This window comes from Phaseolus vulgaris, chromosome 2, assembly GCF_051622355.1.
Source record: "Phaseolus vulgaris cultivar YP4 chromosome 2, ASM5162235v1, whole genome shotgun sequence".
Taxonomy (NCBI): domain Eukaryota; kingdom Viridiplantae; phylum Streptophyta; class Magnoliopsida; order Fabales; family Fabaceae; genus Phaseolus; species Phaseolus vulgaris.
Genome location: NC_143499.1, coordinates 44507895 through 44530334, shown reverse-complemented (window position 1 = coordinate 44530334; position 22440 = coordinate 44507895). Strand labels below are relative to the sequence as shown.

The window sequence follows — 22440 nt, the reverse complement described above, 5'->3', positions numbered from 1 at the left end:
AAATAAAACAATTTCAATATTTCTAATGACTAAAAATAAATAAATTTACATATCCAACTAAGTATGATCTCATGACTAAATTTATCTTATTACTTTTCCATTGGAACAAACCACCAAAAACAATCTTATACTTTTCACTTCAATCAAATAGTTTGTCAAAGAGTTGGATGAATGTTAGTGTATAAAATTTGTGTATAGAATTAGATATATTCTTATCAAGAAATGTGTATATTTTTCTCACTTTCTACATCTTAGAGACTAACCCTCTTACTTAATACAGAGCAACTTTTCTAGGACATGACAAGTGTCACTCTAGCATTTGTTTTCTCCCTTCAAAATTCTTTTAAATTTACTAAAACGTTAATAAGAAAAGATATGATCAAATCAATTCGAATGTTTAGATGCTAAACTGCACCCTCACACCCCTACAGTGTTTGAACAACACAGCAAGGAATCCAGAAGCAGCAAGTCATAAACCTATTGTGAGTTAGTATTATCAATAATGATATAAAAGTATGCTACTATTTTGTATCACAAGTGTCTGGAAAGAATATATGATAAATGAATACATTAGTGAGTTCAATCAAACTAGGAAAAACAAAGCATAATTTTAGCAGCATCGAAAGGCAACAAAAGATGATGAATGTATGAACAGGGTTTGGTAGCATTTAAGAATTGACTTTGGTGGAAGTTGCAAAATATGAAATGAAGAATTCCAGAATATTCTTCGTACCCTTTTAGTTTATTGGTGTGAGGTTTTGTCTCCTGCGATTTGTTTGCAGAGTGGAAAAGGAGATTCTGACTGAGCTTACGCAATATCAAAAAGTGCGTAGTTACAAAAAATAGTTTAAGGACGTGAAAGTTACAGCACAGAGTTCAGACTATAGGATCATTGGATCCTACTATTAATTAAACATAACTGCTGACACGAACAAACATGTGAGACAGTGGTGTAATTTTGACAGAAACTTTTTTAAAAAGATAAATTATTAAGATCTGTTTCTAATTAACATCACTTTAATGAAGAAATATTACTTTAACAACCCACCATTTTGGATTTCAATTTTCTCATTTTCAATTGACGGAAGAAGTTGCGTCAGCAGGTATGATTTTTTATTTTTTTTCAAATAAAAGTCCTATTGAAATGTATGATTTTATTTTTTTTCATAAATGAAAGCTGTGTTTCTGTGCAAAAACTGATATAAATTAATCAAATATTTACTTGTGAACACTTTAAACTATTTTAATATCAAACTTGTCCTGAAACTATAATTTTTTAGTGAAAAATAATAACCTTAAAGTTGTATATGGAAAAATAAATAGATAAAACCTTGATTGTAACAACATTAAATGAAAATTTAAATTTAAAAAGACCATTGAAAGATTAAAATCACACGTTAAACTCAATAGAATAACTTATATGATTAAACCTTTCATGAATTTTTTTTCCAGCGCATACTTCTGCATTTGGTGAGACTTCATCATATCATATTTTTACACTAATTTTTTTGGTTTAAATTAACCACAAATGGAGAAAATAATGGCATTTAAACAATGAGAATGAGAACTAACATGGTTAGGGTTGTGATGATGTAACATGGGACATCCCAAACTTTTGGTAACAGAACAGGACAAAATCTTGAACCCTATAAGACAATTCAATTAACCATGTGCATGCGAATATTCTCCTTTTCCATGGATGATGAATGTTTAAATTATAATCGATCAAGTGATGTTTAAATATAGAAATTTGTGATTGTTCCGATAACATTTGTTATTTACTTGTTGCCTCACTTGGTTTTTAATATGCCATGCATTAGCTAAGCTATCATCTATTACTGAATTCATCATTTGTTAATCTCTTAACTTGATGTTAGTTGTGGGACCAAATAGTGCCCACAAAAATAATTGAGTTCAATATTATTTTTATTAGTAAGAATTGAAAACATATCTTAAACTCCCTCAAATATGCATATTTCATTCAATTAGTTATTTGCTTTTGCATACCATATATATTTTTTTTTACAAAATAGTATCGATAATATAAATTTTATAATATTAAATATATTTCTCTTAACTATAATATTTAGTTTAGTCATAAATAGTAATTTTCTATCGAGTCATTCCTTTTTTCGGTATTCGATATAATTAATACGTGATGATAACGTACCTTATTTTTTTCAAAACTTATCATTATTTATATGATTATTATGGATAAATTGTTATTAGGTTGAATTAGTGTTTGGAGTATAATATAATTAAAAGTACATTACTTAATGTTTGATTATTGTTTTAGGCTTATTAATCCTCTATTGAACTTAATAGATTTGTTTGTGTCGGTCAACACAAACCAGGAGACTTCCATCCCTCCTACAGATAAAAATAATTGGATTAGGTTGAATCATTTTAAAAAATATAATTAAATTTTGTGAGTATAGTTCAATCATCAAACAGATCAACACATGAATTATTTTACCTTTTAAAAAAAAAACGTAAACAATAAAATATTTAAAGATAGAAAATTAGGAGACTAATATTTATCAATAATCATAAAACATTAATCTTACTTTTTTTTACATGCTATTGAAAGTGTTATGTTATATATAAAATAAGAGGTTACAACTTACACTTAAACTCTAACACCAACTGTAATTTGAGTGAAAGGTTGAGTTGGACCAAAATAAGATTGAACTTAGATTATTACAACCTAAAATGTAAGGGTAAATTCTTTATCTTTATTTCAACATTTTAAAAGTTTGAAACGAATTCCTAAAATTAAGCCCTGTATGGGATGGGGATAAGTTCTTTTTAAATTTGAAATTTAGAACGAAAACATATTTAAATAAAATTGAATTGAAATTAATTTTAAAATCATTAAATTTTTGAGCTCATTTTTTAAAAACAAAATAAAAAATACTTATAATTTTAAGATTGTAGATTTTATTATATTTTTCATTCTTCTCCATTTATTGTCTAGTTTTAATTTTGTCTACCATATAGTCTTCTTTGGCAAAATAAGTCGAACAAAATGCTCGACGTGAACCTACTCTATAAAAATATACCATTATTTGAAGTTTAAGTTGTTTTTTTTGTCCTTTTTTCTCTTAGCTTTAAAAAAAATACATATAAAGTTCTGTTATGCTTGAGCATTAGTCACGAAGCTTGGATTATGCTTCACATCGTATAACATCTGTTCAATCAAATATAGTTAAATAATATGATTATTTATTAATCAGTGTAATTTCGCGTTAAAATGGATGAAATTTTTAAAAAATAATAATTGAAATATGGTTATATTAAACCGTATCACGTTTATTAATTTTACTTCAAATATATTAAATCAATTTTTTTATTATAAATATTATAGTTGAAATAATTAATAAATTTTATTTTGAAATCTCATTTGATAAAAAAATATATTAGTTTCATATGTCACATCATGTCAATGTCTTTGTTAACTACCACTTAGTCATCAATCATATCATTCTCGTCTTAAAGTTCAATCCATTCCTTAAAAATTAAGTTTATTTAACATAATATTTGTTAGGTATAAGTACTGATTAAGATACGTTGGATTCAATCTTAGCCTAACTAATTTAACTTAATTTGAATTTAATATTTTAAAAATTAGATTAGACCATTTAATTTATTAGGTTAATCGAATATAAATTATTTAATCTATGATTAATACAAGTGTATTTTTTTAAAAATTGTTTTTATTGAAAAAAAATATTTTAAATAAATAAATTGAACATTTAGTAAAAAATAACTTATATGACTAATTAATTATTTTTAGGTTTATTAGCTTTGTTATTCTACTATTACGAAGATTTTTCAATTTTTTTATTGCTGTGAATATTTTTCTAAATGAGTTAATATAATTTCTTTTATTAAATTAATGATATCGACATTACAACAATAACACATAAGACATCATCAATATTTACTTAGTACTTAAACTTATTATGTTATCATCAATTTAATGAAAAAATTACGTTAACTCGATTTTTTTTAAACAATAGAAATTAAGAAAATAGTAAAAATAATTGATGGAACTAAAACCGCTATTAAACCCTATTTTTATAGTAGATTGTGGTTTTCTGCAATTTATTACTGGATTTCAATAAAAAAAATATTATATAAAAATAAAATTGAAAATTTAAACTTATTTTGACTAAATTTTAATAAAAATTAGTAAGATAATAAAATTCATTGCGGATCACATAAATTTAAAAATTTGAATCCTAAAAAATTATTCATCTTATTTATTTATTTTCAAAAATTAAATATATTTTCTGTCATTGTGTTATAATAACAAATTAATTTTTATTTATAATATAAACTCTAGACCATTCAGGTACTTGTAATATGAAAACGATTAGAATTTATCATTTTGTATGTAGAATGATTATTAATTTTTTTCAAAGATGATTAGTTTTTTTTTTTAAAATAATTGTTGTTTTGATTGCAGACAAATGTTTGCTATAACTACAACAACTTTTGATGAAGTGAAACTTTAAATTAAATTAATGTCACATACACAATTATCTATTCCAGTCATTTTCAAATTACAAACAAATTGATGATCTAAAATTTAAATCAAAAATAAAATTTAATTTCGTGTTATAGTACATCAACAACGAAAAACATATTTAACAATGTTTTTAAATACTTATTAACTAATGCAAATACAATAGATTATTAAAGACACATACTTACCCACAAATAAATTTGATGAAAATAAGATTAATATAGTCACAAAAATATATTTCAATATTTATCAATCTCATATTTATCACTTACCTCAATCTTTATACATTTTATTCATATATGTCATTTAAATCATATTTATTTTATTATAAAACAAATTATATTAAAAGCACTCCTAACACTATAATAACATTCAAGTATAATATACTAATAAAGTATAACAATTTAGTAATATATATATATATATATATATATAATTTTTAACACTTATAAATATTTAAAAATAATTATTAAAAAGGTAAATAATACTATATTCGTTCGGTCATCGTTATGTTTGTTCAACAACACGTCTAAATTTGTTTGTCTTATTCAATGAATTACCAAATCTTTTGCATTTTCAATAAACTAATTTTTTGGACAAACGAAATAATAATAAATAAATTCTACATAATTTTAAAGTTTGTGCTCAAAACTTACAATTTTTTAACTAATTTCATTTACTTAATTTTATGTTTGAAAATCAATTATCTCAAAATTCATGTTCAAAACTTAGTACATTATTTACTTCAAACTCCGTAATCAAACAATGCAGGTTAATTATTTTACATTTCCAAATCAATCTCAACCAAGTTCTCATTTCTTATGTTTAAGTTAACATTTATCTCTAACTTGCTTACAAAATACATTTAGTTATTTGTGTCATGTCAATTTGATAAAATAAATTATATTCACTTATTTATTTTGAAAATGTACGAATTTTAAAATAAATACATAAAATTAGGAAAAAAAAAATTGACAAACAAAATTACATTTCCTTGTCAACCTATTATAATAATATAATCATATTTAAAATAATTAATAAATTAAATATAATTATAATATTAATTTATTGAATTAGTGATTTTTTTTACTATTTGAAATGTGAACCTATAACCATCCTAAAATTAAAAAAAAATTGTATTTGTATTAAGAAAATATTAAGTAAAAAATGAAACGTCAAAATAACATCTAAGAAGAGTAGGTGATATAAAATTATCAAATTTAAATAGTAAATAATAATAGATGGTAGCATTTATCTGTGGGATAGGATAAAAGTTATGACATATTTAACGTTCCTAGTAGCCTAATAAGAACAAAGTGGTTTAGTTGTTGGTCACTCAAAACCCAACCCTTCATACTCACAAAATGAAAAATCACAATGAGCTGAAGTAAGAGTTCTACTTTTAAAAACTTTAATCTTAAATACGTAGTTGTCACATCATGCACCTTCCTAGTATTCAGGCATCGTACTTGTACTCTTAATTTTAATACAAACAACAAAACAGAACCTGCCTGTCTTCTTTCTAATAAACATAGTTAACATTTTTTTAAAATTTATCTCACTGTCTCTTTTTAATTAATGATTGTGCTTCATTAAGATGTTATTTGAAAAATTGTGTGTGTTTATTTTTTAATACTGATTATTGATTAATTAAATGGATGATATTTTGACTTGTTCCATCTTACTTCTACAATAAATATTAATATTTATAATAAAAAAATTAAAAAAATAAAAACTCTTCTTAATAAAAATATAAACAAAATGCAAAATATTTCAAAATTAAAAAAATTATAAATTTTTATAAATGATTAAAATATTAATATTTATTTTAGTATAATGTAAAAAAAATATTTTTTTATAAAATTTTATAAAATTGGTTAATGTTTCTATTTACTTTTTTATATATATATATATATATATATATTATAAAATCGATCTTGACAACCAAAGATTCTGATATAAACATTTAATTCTAAACTAGATGAATCATTTTGAAGCTTGAACATGTTTCAGTGTAAACTACACATATTCATGTCCTTGTTTGGTAGGAGAGAATTGTAAAGTTTGCATGAGAGGAAAAAATTATTTGAAGAAAGGGTTTCAAAATACATGAACTCACACCCATGGTGAATGCATTAACATTGTCTATATATATATGGAAGGTATTTTCAGTTAGAAATTTATGTTTTTTTATTATTAGAAGTTTTGAAACTAGGTGAAATTTTTTTATTATAAACACACCGCCTCCTAATAATATTTATTTAAATTTAAATTTCTTTTCTTACAATAGCATAATGTACTACTCCTAAAGAGAGTACCGTGCCATAATGTAATGTACTCATAAAGGGATTAAGACTGACCATAATTTTTGTGAATAAATAAAGAAAGAGAATAATATCAAGAATCATCTTTGTCTAAGAAAGAAACTATGTATTTGGTATCGCGGTAAGTTTTAAATGTAAAGACCTGCATTCCCATCATAAAGGTTTAGAAATTTCATATCTTCTTCTGGAGAAGATATGATAAAGAAGAGAGTTACAAAAATAAGACTCTCAATAAGAAATGAAAAGAAAGAAAAAAAAAAAAAAAGCTATTCGTAATGTTACCTTTTCAAAATCCTGTTCTAAGTTGTTTTTGCTTCAAATGAAAATTGTTAGCAGAAAACTGAATTTAAAAGAGTTACAAAAATGAGAAGTTAAACTGAAATTATATTTAAACCTTGTATTTGTGTTTAGACTTTGAAATGAGAAGTTGTAACTTATGTTGCATTAAATCTATCATATGCTACTATGAATTTGTAGAATATTATTACCTCAATAGTTCGAATAAGTTTTTCTCGGTGAGTTTAGACTAATTTTGCACTCAAATAAACTCTTAGCCTATGTTTGAATGGGGCATTTTAGTAATTCAAGAAAATTAATATAAATTATATTTAAATGATTTCTTTTAACTGAATTTTCTTTATTAATATTAGTAATTTACATTTCTGTATTTTAATTTTCTTTGTTTGAATAAAATGATTTAATTTCCATTTAATACAGAATTCTTTTTAAATAGTTTTCAAAATCAAAATTTTAGAAATAACTGAATTGCATTTTCCTAAAAAAAAATATTATACAAAATACTAATTTATCTTAAAAAATTGAATTTGTCTCTTAAAATATTAAATTTCAAACACTTAGTTTTTTTATAGTTGTTGGTAGTTTAGTCATCAAATTTATATGTTGTGGATTATTTAGATATTCGTTGCAATTGGTGATATATGATTAAAAAATGTATGTATTTGGCGTTAATAATTTTACTTGATTAAGAAACACTTTAACTAAAATTTGTATAATTGACCAAATCAAATCTAAGTTAAAAAAATATAATTCTCAATATCAATCTTTATTTTTATTTAATTTTTTATTTGAAAAAAAAATATTTTTTTAATATATATATATATATATATATTTTGATAGTTAAAAAATATGAATACACGTATATGTATTTCATTTAAATAAATATAAATACAGATAATAATAATATAAAAATAAAAAATATGTATATTTTATGTTTGAGTTAATTATAATAATAATAATAATAATAATAAAACCACTTTATAGTTATAATAATAATAAAACTAAGAGAATATCTTGGATAAATCACTTATATAAAAATATTCAAAATATTTTTTAATATACCAATATACCATTCTATAAACTAAATTATACTATAATTTAATTAACCACTTATAAACATATAAACAACTTATAATAATCACTATAAATAAATCATTTACCCAAATCTTACCTACTATATCTGGATTTACCCAAATCTTAACTACTATCTGGATCTTCTTTTTCTTCACTGGTAAATAAGAGAAACAGAACCTAATAAACTAAATCACAATGCAACCTTAATTCCACACCACCCAACTGAACCACCACGACCACCGTAGACCTGCAATCCGCGACCACCGCACGAACCGCCACCACCACGCGACGTCCTCTGTCCAATCGCTACCACCGCGCGACCTGCTCTGCTCGATCGCCCCCACCGCCGCACTCGTTCAGAGAAGACGCACCACCTCTGCACAGAGAAGACGCAACGAATCTGAGTGAAACCACAACGCAACGCGAAACCTAAAGTGAGTTTATTCCATTTAATTTCCCCCATCCAGAATGACACCGTTTTGTTTTAATATGAAAACCCAACTGAACTGGCCAGTTTGACAACCATTCAAACAGCATATGCAGAAATTAGATAAGATTTGTTTTCATGTTCCAATTTAGTGGTTTCTAAGGTTGCGTGTTATATTATATTGTTATGATATTGTGCAGGTATGCAAATCGACGGAGAAGAAAGGGATGCTCATCAGGAGCCTCGTATTGAGCCTTATCCTGAGTGTTATTTTCCTCGGATACCAAGATATATAGATGCTGCATTTCGTTCTTCAACAACAAATGAAGTTTATTTCTTTTTAATCGACAAGTGCGTGCGGGTGTATTACACTCCTGGACAGGAGAGACAGACAGATGATAAGTTTTTGACAGATTTGTGTTGGACTGGTTATGGCTTTCCATCATTATCGAATAGTCCATTTGCATCATGTGGAATACGTTGTGCCTTCGACACTGAAGGCAACGAAGCATATATCTTCTCGGGCAACATGGGTGTCTGCCTAGACTATGCTAATGACAAGGTACTCACAGGTATTGAAAGAAGGATTGGAGACATGTTTCCCGTATTAGACGACACTGTGTTTCAGGATGGCATAGACTCTGCATTCAGGTCATCCAGAGGAAAAGAAGTTTACCTATTTGAGGGAAATAAGTATTGTTGCATGGACTATGCTTCCAAGCAACTTGTTGATCCCATTCGTAATATCACTGATGGATTTCCTGTTTTGAAAGGTACCATATTTGAAGATGGAATTGATGCGGCATTTGCTTCTCACAAGGAGAATCAAGCTTATCTTTTCAAAGGAGAAAACTATGCACTAATGAATTTCATCACAGGTAGTCCAGATGCCACTCTTGTGCATGGTGTGAAGCCCATAATTGATGGTTGGTCATCGTTTAGAGACATTCTGCCTCTCGACAATATGTTATGTGAGTATTCTACTGAGGAATATGATTATAGTAGTGATGAATCACCTGAGAATGATGAGCTTGGATAAAAGAAAGAATAAGATGGCATAATATGATAAGAATAAGGGTTTTATTGCCAAAGTTTGCTTCCTTTTCTTTTATAATGTAGTAACTGTGGATGCTTGTTTTACTTTCTTTGTATGTGATATTTGTTTTTTTGAAAGCAAACTCAGAATAAAATGATTACTGTTGCAGATAAGTAAAAGTTTACATCTTTGTATAACATATACAAATTATTCATTGTTGCACCTATCTATTTTAATTTATATAAACATATCAGATTAGAGTTCTATGGAGTTTGGCAATGATGTAACTAAACTCCTTCCTTGGAAGGGAAGGAGTAAAGGGATCTACGAACGAATGAGAAACCAAATCAGTAAAAATTTCTAGCTACAATAAATAAAGTAAAAATTTAATTTGCAAACTCAATGATGCACTACACATACAACTATTCATAAAGGATGTTTAGGTGTTCCAACCAACAAAAGGTTGGTCCAATAATGTCAATATGTTCCACAATGACCTCTCCTTTACTTTCAAAAGAGTTTCCATTGTCCTCGTGAATTAGAGCAGTGTCTACTTTGTCCCTATAAACTGAGTTTCCTAGTCGAAACATGACTGGTAATTTGTTGTAGTCAATAGCCAGCTCTTCAACTTTCATTTGCAACTGACCACCCACTAGCTTCCAGAAACACTGGGAGGTTTTTGAACTTGCAAATAAGCCGTTGTCATTTACTCATTGGTGGTTAGTTGGTTCTTTGTACTTGGCCGATGGCTTTAACCTGTGACATTTAATTTTCTACTCGAACATAAGATCCTTAAGAGACTAAGGAAGTCAACCACTAGATTAGACAAGTTCTTTAGTCGTATTACCATTTTTATTATACTTATTATTATTAATACAATTTATACATATTATTATTAATATAATTTATACAATTTATAATAATAATATAAATTATATTCATATTATTAATATTATATTAAATATTCATATTTTTTATATTATATTCATATTATTAATAATATTTTTAATGTTATTAATAATATTGTTAATATTATATTCATATTACTAAAATTATATTTCATATTATTATTATATTTATATTATTAATATTATTAGTATTATTAATTATTTTTATTATTAATATTATTAGTATTATAAATATTATTAGTATTATTAATATTATTATTAATAATAAGTATAATAAAAATTATAATAATATATAAGAAATTGACTGTTGTAGTGGTTAAGTTTTTTTTAAGGAACCTTTGTTCGGCGGCGAAGGTGAGAGTGAGGGAAGGCTTGGGCGTTGGCAATGAAAGATGATGGAGTGCAATGCAATGGAAGCGCTTAATATAATAAGCGTGTGTCAAAAAAAAATAATCAAAATTCAAATTCATTTTAATAAAGAAAATCTTATAACGTATTTATTTAGCTTAAAATATTAATAATTTATAATTAATATATATATATATATATATTGATATATAACTATATTTATAAATATTAAAAAATTGGAAAAACGTAATTTAAATATTATAAATAATTTCGAATATCTCTTTCATAAATAACTATATTTATAAATATTTATATTTATATAATATATTAATATAATTATGTGTTTTCATAAAAAAAAATAAGATAAATTATATAAATTATGTTTTAATATTTTCAATTGAGATAGGTTAATTTATTTAAATAAGTTATAAATTAAAGTATAAAATTTTATATTAAATAAAAAGAGAGTAAATTCTAGAAAAACAATGTTTGGAGGATTAAAGTATTACTTTAAAATATTAAAACCAACATGCTAACTAATTTACACATAGAACCTACGTGTTAGTGTTAGTGTTAGTGGAATTTACATGCTAACTGATTTACACATGGAATTTACATCATTCTTTCATTTATTATAACCGAGTTACGAGTCACCTCTTTAATGTCTCTAGCAAATATTCATATTATCGTCCAAAAAGTTTGATGACCCTTCTTAGAGGTTCAGTCCCACCCTTAATCTAAATCTTTTTGTCAGTATTTTTAATCTTTCAAATACCTCCTATTGAAAACAATCATCTCATCCAACCTATTCGGTTGGAGATCCCACATCGATCAAAGATAAAAATATTTTATAATATATAAAAGAGTGAAACCTCAGTTTATAAATAGGTTTTATAAGATTTAGTTAAATTTACATTTTCCTTCTTAATATATTATTTCACTATTTTAATACAAAAGACATTTTTTCTTTCTTTATTAGTAAACACATACTATTATGGAGTGCATGATTCTTGAGGGGATGTACACCTATAACAAGCCTCAACAGTCTCTTACTTATATGGTGGTAGACTTGTCAAAGACCATGAATGACAGAGTCTATACATTGCTATGCAGGTTTATATCTTAAGTTTATATGTTACAATGTTGATTAAAGTGAATATCCACATTTTTTGGTGGTAAAACATCTTGCTCTAAATATGTATTGCACTTTCTTTAAACTTACTAAAAGTAAACAGTATCAACGAAGTAAATAGATTGTGATAAAACTATTTAAAATAAACATAAATACAAAATTATGTTGAAAGCAAAAGTTAAAAAGTGAGTTGGGGTGAGAGAGGCTCGAACTCTCGACCTCAGGATTACTCTAAAGCTATGAGACCTACGCGCTAGCCAACTGCGCCACCACCCCTTTGATCATTTAAATAGATTTCATAACAAATGTTTTGTTTAAAGTTTAAAAAGAAGGTTGTGATTAAGAAATTGGTTAATCTAATTGATAACATTAAATCTGTTATAAATCTAGCATCGTAATTGTTTTGTTGATACCCCACACACGTGAGTGATGAGCTGCATTATGTTCTTCACGCTCACCTTCAGTGGGCCCACTGTTTAGGAACTAACTCACTTGCTCGGGACCATCTTTTCAATATTTGAAGTACATGTCACAATTTTTTTACATAAAAAAACACAATTTAAACTTTAAAAACCTATTGTATCGGACGGTATGGGCCGTCACTTTGTCTCTACCAAATCTGGTAACACTATAAAAAAAAATTAATTAACATTGATTTTTTAAAAATAAAATATTACTCTATCAATATATTTTCCAAATATACCAATATACTTTTCTATATTATTTTTATTTAATTTAAAATTTTTAAAATTCATTATAATATATATATATATATATATTATATTATAGTCTCTTAATATATTGTTAAAATTCTCTCTTTATATATTGTTATAATAGTTTCTTAGAAAACACAAATAAATATGATGAAATTTCAAAACTTGTTTACAAAATAACATAATTCATCATCACATAAAAAATATATAGGATCCATGAAATAAAATAAAACATAAAAAAATGTCAATGTCCGATATAAAATATTAGAAACTATTCTGTTTATCATCATTCTTCTTCCTTACACATTGGCATGTAATAAATAGTAAAATGTAACTATATTAATTACCAAATATTTAGTTAATAAATTTAGTAGAAATTTTTTGGTTACTCATTAAATATCAATTTAAAAATTATTTAACAATAGTAGAAACTAATTCAAAAATTATTTTTTTAAAAATATTTTTAATTTAATTACTATTGTAACTAATTATTTTGGATTCTAAAAATTATTTTCTATTTCATGATTTTCTTATAGTGAAACCTATACAAAACTAAATCTTAATAAACTTAAATGATTATCTCGTAATATATAATAATTTTTTTATTGATTATGAAAACTTAAAAAATCTAATAAATTATTTTTTATTGATAGTAGATTAACTGTACATATTTTTATCTGAACCAAGTTCTAAATAATCAATTATTTATGATAATGGATTGTTTTTGAAATAATGTTTATTACTGTATATGCATCACTTTATCACTTTTGCAATTCACAAGATCCATTAATATGGCTTTTAAAATGATTTTAATTTTTTTTTTTAAATTATATAATTTATGCTTAAAGGCATAAAATAAATTTTAATGTATGGAATACATACATTCACGTAAAAAAAGTCAATGCTATTTATAATAGGGGTGACAATGCAAGTTGGCTCATCCCGCATAGACCCGCCCCGCACTTGGTCCGCAAAAAACGAACTGGGTTGGCCCGTCTTGCATAAAATTTGCGGGCTGATTTTTCTAACTCGTCCCGCATAAGGATTGGCCCGTGGCTTGCGGGCCAGCCTGCATAAGACATATTTATTAAAAAAATAATTTTTTAAATAAAATTTTTGATTTTTTTATTTATTTAGATGCATTAGGTAAATTGTCTCATAATATTATTTTCAAGAAACATGCGTAATAAGATATTATTAAAAATTTTAGAATATAAAATATGAGGCTACATGAAGAAAATATGGGGGTGTAGAAAAAAAAATTATACATTTTAAAATTATGCGGATTATGCAAGCCAACCCGTCCCACCCCACACTTGGCTCGCGCGGACTGCGAGTTATGCGGGACGGGCCTAAACAGGCCAGCAGGTTGAAATAAGCAACACCGCGTTTTTCCTAATTTATAAGATACAAAGTCTATTTGGTAAATAATAATTATAGATTATAGTAATGTTATTAATGATAGTGATGGATTAACTATAATTTAGACAAAAATTATATTTTATAAATAAATAAATAAATAAATAAATTTTTATTTATTTTTATGAATATTTAGATTTGGATGATGCATAAAATGCTTTAATAGATTTTTAAATTGTATTTTAATATAAACTATCTATTTTTTTATATGATATACAAATTTAGTTGCTCCCATCTCTCATAATAGTATTTGTTATCCCACTTTAAAGAATGATCTTCATAATCAGTCCAAATTTCATATTATGTTTAGTTTCTTTACCTCTCTTAACTCAAAAAATACATATAATTACATTGCCGTTTTTTATTTTCTTTAAACCATTACTATCAAAGCATTATTATACATTGTTTTATTTCTCATGTCATTTTCACTAACATATGTCAATCTGTCTTTTGTAAACCATATAATTATTACAAAAATATTAAATTGCACATTCACACGGATAAGAGGATAAAATGAATAATTTAAAGGTTATGTAACATTATTCTCTAATAAATTTATACTTCTGAAAATAAAATAGAACAAATTTTAACTAAATATTTTTTTTGTTCCTTAAAATAAAAAGAACATTCCGTTTATAACAGTTGTGAAAGGAAAAACATTTCCAATTATTAATTGTTGTAACAATTGTGAAAGAAGTCTTTTAAAGGATATAATCCATTCAGATCAAACAATTGTGAAGAAGGTTTGTGTAAGAAACCTTAATTTATATTAGGATTTGTTATATATTATGTAATATATATATTTCAGATTATATATTTCACTTACTACTACAAATACATATTACAATGTTTAAAACAACTAAGGCATACTTATTCAATGAGTTATACGTTTCACACGTTTAACTCCACTTCTATTGTAATTAAAGAAGAGTATGTGAATTTTAATATTTGATACGTAATTTCCATTAGTAATAATAGTGACAAAGTTCAACTTTACCACATAAAATTAATATAACAAAGTTCTAATATTTATAAAATGAAAATTTGCCATTGATAATTCATTTAAATCAAATTCGGTTTTTAAATCACTAATTAAATTAATTAGATTTCATAATTATTGTAGAAGGTGCAATTCCAGAGACTAAGACTATCATGCAGGGAAGCTCGTGCGTTGAACGCAGAAAAAAGAGTTGTGTGTTAGGCAAATTCTTCCAACAACATATTAATTTGAACATGTATCTTATCATCTTTTAAATTTTTTAAAATTATCATCTATTTTAGATTTGAAAATTTTAAAATGAAAATCTTATTAAAAAAAATTAAATTCAAAATGTAAAATTTACATTTTAGAAAAGAAAATTCAGAATACAAAATCTAGAAATACATTATGGAAAAAAAAAATTAAAAAATGTGTTCCAAAAATCTAAATTTTAAAATGTATTCCAGAAAAAAGTTTCAAAAATAATTTTTTTATCTACACCCTCCTTTTATTCAAGATTATTTTTGTCATTTTCAGAAGCATTTTTGTCATTTTAGTGATAAATCAGTGCATGTTGAGATTGATATGTTGCGGGAAGAATTTGCCTTGTGTTTATTTGTCGATTACTATAAAACAAAGGCTAGAATGACCCTTAGTTCACAATCAAATAAACTGTATTGACTTTTTTTGCTGATATTCTTTGTGTGAATTTAGAAAACAAAGGAGTTTGGACAGTAGTTCAGTGTACCAAAGAATTCAAGTGAATTAGCTCATTGGAAAAAAAAAAGTAGAAAAAAAAGGCCCAATTTAATCTTATTCTGTAAGCTTCTTCGAGTGTGCAGCTTTGAAGGAACTAAATGCCTCCTGAGTTCAAGAAGATGATGTTGATACATAGAATCTGAAAAGGATTTGATTGTAATTATAATCTTTCACTATCTGTATATAATAATATAATAGTATAATAAAAAGGGTAGTTAATCCACAGCTTATAAATGCTGCTTCTGCGGTGTTATATACAATATATGACTTAGTAGCTTCAAGTATTTTACAGATTACAAGGCTGTACTATGTTAACCAGCTCAGACCTGATCATAGATCAAAACTCGACAGTCATAAAGACTTAATCATCATATTTACACTATTTTCAAAATTAATAACATCTTCAAATGGATGGACCAACTTATCAAGTAAATAAAAAGGCTTAAAGCTGTACATGTGTTTTACTGATTTAACATTAGCATTAATAGCAGAAGAAGCATAAGTGTACTATACCATGGGTTATGTACTATATCTGGTGCTTACTACCTCGCATAAGCAACAGGTTTTTCATCTCTTTGTAACCGTGGAACTCTTCCAGTGCATCAGCTGTGGTTTTTCTAGTGGCTATGATCCCAGAAGACATGATGCTCGCTGCTCTTGATGCCTCTAGGATCTGACTGGGCCCTTGAATGTTATTGTTCCAGGTTTCAAGATTTGTAACTCCTTGTGACAGGTGTTGTGAAGTGGAGAAATCTTGACGGAGAGGTGGTGCTTTCTTCAGCATTTGCACAAGCGCACCAACAGCAGCATCATGAGACTTTCTAATGGGAAAGAATCCTCCAGCTTCAAGAGTCTCAGCTAAAAGACCTTGATCTAGAGATTCAGCTCTGGTCATGCACAAGGAATCATGTTAAAATTGCTAAATTAAAACACGGTCTAGCAAATTTATGGCATTTATAGCTTAAAAGAAATAACCAATTGTATGCTTTCTTTGAAGTTTGACTCAATATAGAGAAATAAAACAAGCTTTTGTAATTAGCACAAGAATCCATGTGAAGTTGTGAAACGACTAACAAACCTTAAAGTAGACTTCTACTTGATGGATAACAAGTTAACAGTCATTCAAAATAAAACTTAAGACTACGTCTGCTAGTCAAAGCTCAATTAAATAAAATATTTAACTTTGAGATTTACAAGAGTGACTAAATTACATAACATCTGAAAGATGGTCCACAAAAAAAACAACAGCTTACTTTATGCAGCAAATTGTTTTTCATGCATGCAACACTAGATGCCAAATCAACCAATTAATTCCTACAATACTATAGTAATTCCTATACTGATACCAAATACCACCTAATATCTTTGCCTTCAGTCATTTCTCAAACCGCGCTTAAACTATTTTATATCTGTTGAAGGCTAAGCAAATTAAAGTGTTTATCAAGGACGGTTCTGCCTCTTAACACCGAGCTTTTTATATGGGGTGGTTTCCCATGCACTTGGGTGTTTATCATAAGGAATCCATAACTCCCTTTGAAGGAACATCCAATTTAATCACTAGTATTAGAAATTCATGGACCTTTCCAACAAATGGGAGATCACCCAACACAATAAAGGAGACCAATTAAGACTTTACCCCAGATAAACCAGGGTCCTTTCTCATGAGAGGTCTAACTTCCACTCTGCAGTAAGTCGTATATCAATATTGGGTCCAATATCAATAATATTGATGCTATTTCCCAAGATGACATGAGGATGATCCTCAAAACCATGGCCTCCAATCCAGTGCAGAATGCTTCCATATTAAAGGCTGTCTCTCTGCCTCTTAACATGTCATGGACCATAGATTGTGGCCTATCTCTGGTAGTCTCTCCATGGATGTTTCAAAGGAATTTATATTTCAACTATGCAAAGATCAGGAAAAATTGAAAAACTCTTGGTTTTTCATATTCTTTGCGTATTTTCTTTATCTTTCTCGGAGGATATTTTAAGACTTATTTGGTTTGAGAAGACGTTCTATTTTAATTTCATTAGTAATTACCAAAATGTCAACTTATTTTCATTTTATTTCTTGTTTTCTTGACAGACTAATATGGGAAAGGAAACATTGGAAACTACAAAATATTGTTTTCACTATATCCAATACAAGAAAAATCTTCAGTCATTCTATACAAAAGGTTGGTCTTATATTTGAATCAATGGCAAGACAAAACCGAGGTTCCAGAAGAAAAGCTCACCCTTCTTCTTTTACAGAGAATTGCGGATCCCTTAAAACAATTTTACAATCAAATGACAGTAAGGATACATATGATCCTGGCTTTCTGTCTATACACCCCTCTCTAATATTCGACTACGATTTTAGACATAACTATCTGAAGAACTATCAAAAAATTTGTCAGCCAGAGAATCAATAGAACTATAGAAGGGAGAACATGAAGGGCTTGTGCAACAGTAAATAGATTAATGTTGAGGGTTTCAATGTTCTAGTTTAAGAAACCGCTAAAGAAGAAAAGGCAGAGCCAGCATATTCATTCACTCCAAATATGCCACATCAATCACTTATTTCTGGAAAGTATATCATTAAATACCAATAAAATACACTTTCAAAGATGGGGAAAAATAATGTAAAGGAATCTAAACCAATTCAATAGTATAGTCATTTCTATCTTAAAAATTTACAAAAGTAGGTGTATTTACCAATTAATGTAAAGATGATAATCTCTAAAGCGGAAAAGAAGGAAAGTTATAAACTCTTATACTACTGGGTAAAACTCAGCTGGAGATAGAAATAATGAAATTAAAACAATAGAGCTTATTTCTGATTTTGCTTCTATTTTTAAATCAGTTAGTCAATTTTTGTTCCATTCCTAGAGAAATTATTAGACAATATCTAAACCAGACCACCCAAAACCCCACAAGTCTATTAACCTAGACTTTTACAGACACAAACATGAAATCCCAGTGGGATGGAAGTGCTCCTGTTCCTGTTGTTCAACCTGAATTACCTGCTTTAAAGGCCATTACGGATTAGATTGTATCCTATTTGTGAATAACAAAATACGGTCAAAGAGAAAGACAAATTTTAATGCAAGGACCCCCACAACATATCGTAGGATCCACTAGTCATATTCATAACGATTGTTGTCCTCTCTCCAAGAAGAGCATATTTAGTTATTACTTATGACAACATTTAGTTACTACTTATGAGCACATTTAGTTACTACTTATGAGAACATTTAGTTACTACTTATGAGCACATTTAGTTACTACTTATGAGCAAATCTAGCTTATATTCTTTTCTTATGCAAATGATCAATATATAAGCAAATATACAGTACCTGCTTCCTGGATCCGTAATATCATCATCCACATCAAATGGACAAGTAAAATCAGTATCATCAAAATCATCCTGATAAGACCTACTGGAGCTTCTGGAAATTGAAATTTGTGGCGAGCTGTTAGCTGATATCTTGAGTCCAGAATATTTTCGAGACTCATCTCTTCCAAGAGAAAACAACTGCAAAAAGCAGAAGACACCCTTAACAAATCAAATATATTTTGAACAATGGAAAAAGTCCATCGTGGTTAGCACACAGCATACCTTCTCAGTTGTTGCACCAGTTTGCATAGCATTTGTACTTCTATCAATCTTAGCAGTGTCCCTTGAACCTCTTAAGGGAGGAGAAGGACGCACATTATACAGATTGGAGTAGCGAGGGGAATTAGCAACTTCAGCAGGTATGCTGACAGGAGCACTTCCAGATCGTAAAAGTGGTTTGCATGGTAGTGGTCCTGAATTATCGGTTGAAGGTGATGGAGAGGGATAATAATCATCAAAATTTGTATTCTTCTTTTGAATCAAAGACATCTCAGTAGGATGAGGAGGCAAACTTGCAGGGGGGTAAGGCCGCAAAGATGAGAATGATTCCGAATAAGTAGGGGAAGGTAAATAAGATGGAGGTGAGGCTCTATAATGTTCGAAACTCAAACTGCGCTGCCTTGAAGATGGCAACGATGATGGGGAGACATGAGTTGGCAAGCCTGCCACGGGAAGAGAAACCCTCCTCCACCGATCAGCCAATGGACTCCCAACATAATCTGCTATAACTTGTGGGGACATTGGAGTCGAAGGTTCTGAGCTCACACCTGAGGCTAAGGGGCAATACATCACACTAAGACACAGCCTACCAGAAGAAGTATCCACAGGGGTGAACCCGAATTTCGTCATTTCAGCCTCTTCTTTACGGGTGAAGGGCTCAACAAAAGAAGACACACGGTGAGCAAGGGTAAAATCCCTAATTTGTCCAGAAGAATTAAGCTCTCTGAAAACTTTATAGGCAGGTAAAAGTCTAAGGGTGGAATACAAAGACCTCAAAAGCAAAGTTGATTTCTTATACAAGTTATGCAGAGAAACACTGCTTGACCTCCTACTGCCAGAACTAGAATCCCTAGTCTTCCTACTCTCATACTGCACAACCCACCTCTCCACAATCTTTTCACTTCTTCCCACAACCCCCAATTCTTCCTGATCAGTGTTCCAGCCAAAAGGGCATCTTTCCTTCAGCGAAGAACTCCTAGGGAAAACCCTTCTTGGAGAAAAACTCGCGGTCACAGGGTCCCAATCCAGAGGCCTCTGCACTAAGATCACATCAATCACTATGCACTCAAGATTGTTCTGGCGCCAGATGTCAATGTTTTCCAACGCCGCCGGGCACTCCCGGAGCGCCAAATTGAACCACTTATCCCTCGGCCGCACACTAGACGAAGACGAAGACGATGAACATGGAGACAAAACAACTTGATCACCGTAGAAATTGCGAGAGGACACATAGGGTGCCCTTGATTCGAGTATTATATGAAGGCTCTTGGCAAAGAACTCAGTGATTATCTGTTCCATCTTTGCAGCATCAGAGTGTGCATTACCATGAGAGGAAGCCATTACCTTTAGGTGTCAACAACCCAACACAACCCTCGGCAACGAACAAAAGGTCCAATTTTCCACGTCAGCTAGACCACCGATTGGAGTGCGTTTCACTGCATCAAACATGAGACACAAGAACTTGAGAAAAATTCAAATGCAACATAAGCACCCATGAACTCTATTGCTATTAATATTACTAGGTTGTCTAAAAAGAACCCGACAACAACAATGTCAAAGGGTATCCGATTGTAGTAAAAGAGCAGCAGCGTATTGGAGAATTGAGAAGAAAGGCATGTGTTGGTAAAGGAAGAGAATTGTGTATGAGAGAGTGAGAGAATAAAAGATTTGTTAGTCTGTTACCTGTGGGGTGCATGTGAGATGCAGGGTCTTATCTTTGATTCTGTTGCGCTGTGTTGTGTGAGTTTACACAAAAACAAAGGAAACTAAAGAAATATAATGAAGAGAAGAGTGTTGAGGGAAGCAAAGAAAGTAGGACTGGTTCAGGAGTGGAAATGTGGGTCCCTTTGGGAGTGGCCGTTGTTCGCTATACGCTTCTATTCTTTCTCTCTGTTTCTCTTTCACCTATAATTCCCTTCTTTTTAGTTAATTAATAACAACATACCAATATATATATATAAAAATAAATATAATATTTTACTTCCTCAATTTTTTAAAACTATAAATCTTTAGTATTGTTATTATATTAGAAGAATATTACCTATAATGTGGTAACCTCCTATTTGTTCTCTTTTTCTAATTTTTTTACTACAAAATAATATTGTAAATATATTCATAAAATAAGTTATACTATTAAAAAGTCACATAACAAATAAATAAGTTAGTTTCTCGTTAAAATAATGTAATTCATGTATTTACTAAAATGACCAAATTGTTTTTAAGTACATTTTCTTTGGTAAGTCATGTTCTCGTGGAATGACTTCATATAATAGTTTAAATTGAAGTCGTATTTCTACATTGTGACTTTAGTATTGAATTGTAACGTGAAGCTTAAAAACAATTTTAATTAATAATAAAATTATTATTGCGGGGAACGAATTTAGTGTAAAATATGCAAAGTTAAAGTTATACACAGAAAATAATTTCAGTGTATTATTCGATTGAAGTTGTGACTTCACGCTTCACAACTTTAACTTTACATATTTTACACATATTTTGTTTTTTACAATTATGATTTTATTATTAATTAAAATCGTTATAAACTCTCGTAACTTTTAATAATTTAATTCAACACAAAAGGGTTTAAAAAAAATCGAAACTGAAATCGCGATTTCTGTTATATAAAGTTTCTTAAGATGACTTACCTAAAACCGTAATTAAATTTTTTTTCCACATTCTGATAAATATAGGATAAAATTACTCTATTTTAACATAAAAGCCAAATAAGTCAAATTCAAACTTTTTTTTCCAAGAATGTCAAACTCAATCCTACCAGAGTTTGACGTAACCCAGCATACTTTCTCTTCACCTAAATATTAAATTTGAAAAACTAAAAAGAAAATTCAAACTACTTTTATCCCCAGACTAAAAAAATTGATTTTTTTTAATTTAAAA

At 28.2% G+C, this 22440-nt stretch overlaps 2 protein-coding genes and 1 non-coding gene across 3 annotated transcripts; 1 reads left to right on the top strand and 2 right to left on the bottom strand.

The window, feature by feature from the left end:
* The first annotated feature begins 8358 nt into the window (after positions 1 to 8358).
* LOC137812462 (albumin-2) lies at positions 8359 to 9868 on the top strand. Its single transcript, XM_068614439.2, has 2 exons — positions 8359 to 8660; positions 8854 to 9868. Exon 2 carries the CDS (start codon positions 8856 to 8858, stop codon positions 9690 to 9692), a length of 837 nt encoding a protein of 278 aa, XP_068470540.2. The 5' UTR covers positions 8359 to 8660; positions 8854 to 8855; the 3' UTR covers positions 9693 to 9868.
* Positions 9869 to 12268: 2400 nt separating this feature from the next.
* Positions 12269 to 12353, bottom strand: TRNAM-CAU (transfer RNA methionine (anticodon CAU)). The gene is given in 2 exon segments: positions 12269 to 12304; positions 12316 to 12353. It is a non-coding gene; the product is annotated as a tRNA-Met (tRNA).
* A 3806-nt stretch (positions 12354 to 16159) lies between these two features.
* Positions 16160 to 21448, bottom strand: LOC137812453 (Autophagy-related protein 13). Its single transcript, XM_068614428.1, has 4 exons — positions 21229 to 21448; positions 19549 to 20981; positions 19286 to 19464; positions 16160 to 16834 (listed from the first exon to the last, which is right to left on the bottom strand). The coding sequence occupies exons 2-4, from the start codon at positions 20884 to 20886 to the stop codon at positions 16474 to 16476; spliced, it is 1878 nt and encodes a 625-aa protein (XP_068470529.1). The 5' UTR covers positions 20887 to 20981; positions 21229 to 21448; the 3' UTR covers positions 16160 to 16473.
* Positions 21449 to 22440: the final 992 nt, after the last annotated feature.